Source organism: Oryctolagus cuniculus, chromosome 21, assembly GCF_964237555.1.
Source record: "Oryctolagus cuniculus chromosome 21, mOryCun1.1, whole genome shotgun sequence".
Lineage (NCBI taxonomy): Eukaryota > Metazoa > Chordata > Mammalia > Lagomorpha > Leporidae > Oryctolagus > Oryctolagus cuniculus.
Window position 1 is genome coordinate 30,067,998 of NC_091452.1, and position 3,994 is coordinate 30,071,991.

General features: G+C 58.5%; 1 protein-coding gene across 1 annotated transcript; it reads left to right on the forward strand.

The window, feature by feature from the left end:
- Positions 1-435: 435 nt before the first annotated feature.
- On the forward strand, positions 436-1,454 carry LOC138847477 (immunoglobulin iota chain-like; the record flags this gene model as incomplete). Its single annotated transcript, XM_070066297.1, has 1 exon — positions 436-1,454. A coding segment is annotated over one exon (408 nt), but the record flags the coding sequence as incomplete, so codon positions are not given.
- Between the last annotated feature and the right edge of the window lie 2,540 nt (positions 1,455-3,994).

Below are 3,994 nucleotides of genomic sequence, written 5' to 3' on the forward strand. Positions count from 1 at the left end.
CCCCAGTTCCCTCCGAGGGGGAAGCTGAGGTCACTCCCAGGAGGGACCCGAGCCCACCGGCTGCCGTCCTGGGCCCCGGCCTGGGAGTCTCCAGCAGGTGCTTCCTCCCTCAGAGGCTGCCACGGAGCAAGACCAGAGCCACAAAGGCTGTTCCTGTAACTGACGCTGCAAACCCGTGAAAGCCTGGGATGGTAGTGACCAGGGACCGGGGCGTGTAGGGTCCCACCCCTTGGAGCAGGGAGGGAGCTGCCGGCTCAGAGTGAAGACCCCAGGAGTGGAGGTCATGGGAGATTGTGCTGTGTGGCTAGGAACCATGTCCCGGATTCCAGTGTGGCTCCTGCTACTTGCCCAGTGCGCAGGTGAGGAAACTGGGAACCCCCGGAGCCCAAGCCCCCTGCCCCTGCGCGCCTCTTGCCCTGCCCCATGTGCTGAATTTGGCCCCCAGGTGGTGGCCCTCAGCCGGCCTTGCACCAGCCTCCGACCGCGTCTTCGGCCCTGGGGACCACGGTCCGTCTCGCCTGCACCCTGAGCCGCGACCACAGCGTGGGACTACACAGCATCTACTGGTATCAGCAGAGGCCAGGCCACCCGCCCAGGTTCCTGCTGCGGTACTTCTCGCACTCCAACCAGCTCCACGGCCCCGGGATCCCTCCTCGCTTCTCCGGATCCAAGGACGTGGCCCGGAACAGCGGCTACCTGATCATCTCGGAGCTGCGGCCGGAGGATGAGGCTGTGTATTATTGCGCCATGGGCAGCCTGGAGGAGGAGATGGAGAGGAAGAGGGGGGAGGAAGAGGAGCCTGCGGCCTCAGGGTCCCAGGTGCCCAAGAACAGCGCGCCCTGAGGCGGAGACACCAGGATCGGCACCCCCTTAACTTGGAGAGAGGCCGGCGTGGGGGGAAGGAGGTGCCCCCTGCTGGCCCCAGGAGTCCCCAGGCCGCCCCGGAGTGTCTCCTGGCACAGGCGGTGTTGCTGGAAGCCCCCCGGGTTGGAGGCTGGGGTAAGGGATTAAAGTTCCTGTGTCTTGAGAAGTCTCGGTGCTGTGTTTTGCTGGGCACTGGACAGGTCAGGATGGGCGGGGCGCAGTTGCGAGCCAGGATCCCAGAGAGCTTGGCCATTACCGCTGGCTTGGCTGGGCAATGTGGCCAGGGGCTCACCCCAGATCACGGCGCTGGGGTGGGGGAACAGTTGACCAAAGCACCCTGCGTTCTTGGTGAGGGTGGGAAAGGGACATCTTTGCCAAGGGCGTGCCTTTCTGTAGGCATCAGCTGACTCATCAGCTGAGTTTACAGGGCTAATGAGCGTAGGGACACCTTCCCTGGGTCTCTGGGGGAGGTGACCTGGGGGTAGGGAGCTCCGCCTTGGTTCTATTGAGATTCTGGGCTAAATAGTTCTCAGCTGTGGGGCTGTCCTGTGCATTGCAGGATTGGCCTCTGCCCACCAGCTGTGTCACTCCTCGGATTGTGCCAATCCCACGGGTCTCTAGCCGTCACCAAGTGTCGCCAGGTGTGGCAGAGTCTCCCCAGCTGAGAAGCACCATCTAAGGGAGAGCAGTGCCTTCACTCTCGGGCACAGAGCCAGGATTTGTTTGTTTGTTTTTTCCTGGAAAGGGCCAGGGAGTGAGTATTTTTGACCCTGTGGGCCGTTGCAGATGCTCAATGCTCAGTCGCAGCCAGAGATCATGGGAGCCCGCGCCGGTGCCTGTGCTCCTCAGATCTCACTTACAGAGCCAGGTGGGGCTGCCGGAGGTGTGGCCACTGGGGCCATAGTGGGCCACCCCTGCTCTGCAGGACTCACCACCCCCAGGTCCCGCCTCCAAAGGCTTCAACCAAGCCTTTGCTTCCTGGGATCATCAGGGTCCCCTTCAGCTCCTCCTGTGACCCCAACTTGGGTGAGAACATCCACTAGGATGGTAAAAAAGACCCCGAGAGTCCCTCCTCCTCTCCAACCAGAGACGGACACATGTCAATACTGGCTGGTCCCCACGTGCTGGTGGCCTGCCTGTGGTCAAACTGCTGTCAGCTCGCGGCAGGCCCCGGGGACCCTGTGTTCTTTCACTTCCTCGAATGCACAGAAGTTTCAGGCTCCCCCTGCCCCTAGCCCCACCCCCAAGGTCAGCCACGTGGCCTCCAGAAAAACGCCATCTTCTGCCTGTCACCGCCCCCCCCCCCCCTTCATACTCTGTGACTCCGGGATTCTGTGCTAGCACAACAAATCCAGGACAACTGTCCTGGGCTCCATTATCCTCCACGAGGGTTCGACCTTGGACTTGGGCTTTTGTTCAGCTGCAGGGAGGGGCTTAGCTCTGTTGGCCTTGGAGGTTTCACCAGGTAGCATGTAGATACGTAGACTAGCGTGGATTCATTTTACGTGAAGCATTTAGCCCTGGGGTTGACTGTCACAGGCACTCCACAAAACGCCACTGCCACCCTTTCCTCGCCAGTCACCAGCCTGTCTTTTCCTTCCAGCTGAGTCAGGTCCAGCCTCAGCCATTATCAGGCCTCGGGCCGCCCCCCACTCCTCACCTTGTTTCTGCCTACTTAAGCTGATGGCAATCACAAACACTGATTCCCTTGGCGGCCTCCCAGCCTCCGCCCAACTGCTTACTTGGAGGAAGGACTCGCTGGCCCTTGGCAGCCGCCGGCCCAGGGTTCCACCATTCCTGCAAACCTCAGCTCTTGGGCAAGACCCCCAGAGGGAGCAATGACTGGCTCCCTCTGGTGTGCCAACACTACGTTTTCCTACCTCGATCCAGCCCCTCCCCTACACCTCTATGTCTATCTAGGGAGACTCCCCGCGCCTCCACGGGCCTGCAAATTGTCAGCGGTTCCGCACTTGAGGGGCATTAGGAGAGCCGAGCGAATCAATGAGTGAGCAGAGGAAGGCACGACTCAGCAAATTATCCTGTGATTCTGGGATCCACTTAGGTGGCTGGGGCCATCGTAAGGCCCTACGGAGGGAGAGCCAGCCCAGACAGCCCCTGTCATATTAGTGAATGGCCACACACACAGCCTGTCTTATTAGTGAATGACCACACACACAGCCTGTCATATTAGTGAATGACCACACACACACACAGCCCATCATATTGGTGAATGACCACACACACACACACAGCCCCTGTCATATTAGTGAATGACCACACACACACACAGCCTGTCATATTAATGAATGGCCACACACACGCACACACACCCACAGCCCCTGTCATATTAGTGAATGGCCACACACCCACACAGCCCATCATATTGGTGAATGGCCACACACACACACACACACAGCCCCTGTCATATTAGTGAATGGCCACACACTCACACACACCCACAGCCCCTGTCATATTAGTGAATGGCCACACACACACACACACACACACTTCTGATTTGCCCTGCCTATGAAGTGCAGGGATAGGCAAGTTTGAAACAGGCCAATGCAGAGAACTTTCTGAACTGTAATGGGGGGAGGAGGTGTCAGGAGAGGGGTTCTCAGATCGCCAGGGTCCACCCCCCAGCAAAGACCCCTCCAGGTGCCCACAGGGCCTGAACAGGCCAAAGAAGGGCATGGGGGTACTGAGAGTTCCCGCTGTTACCTGGAGGGGGCAGGCAGTGGGTTCCTGGCTCCCGGGCCCAGGTTAGGAAGATGGAGATGAGGCCCACCTGGAAGCCCCTCCTGGTGCCCCCATCTGCACACTTGCCCCTGGGATTGTGTGCACCTGCTGCTGCCCTGCCTGCCATGGCCCCGACACCCTGCCTCCCTCTTCCCCCGTAGACACTGGGGCTTTTGTTGTGTGTTGACTGTGTCTGGACCCTGGGAAAAACCCATCTGGAGAAAAACAGATCAAAGGTTCTAGATTTTTCTATCTGATGAAAACAGCTGTGTTTACTTTGGTTAAAGGTGGCAATTTTTATAAATGATGGAGACTATATTAGATGTAATTATAACAGACAATACCTTTAAAAATTCAATACATCTTTTGCATTTTGGCCATGTCTTTTTTT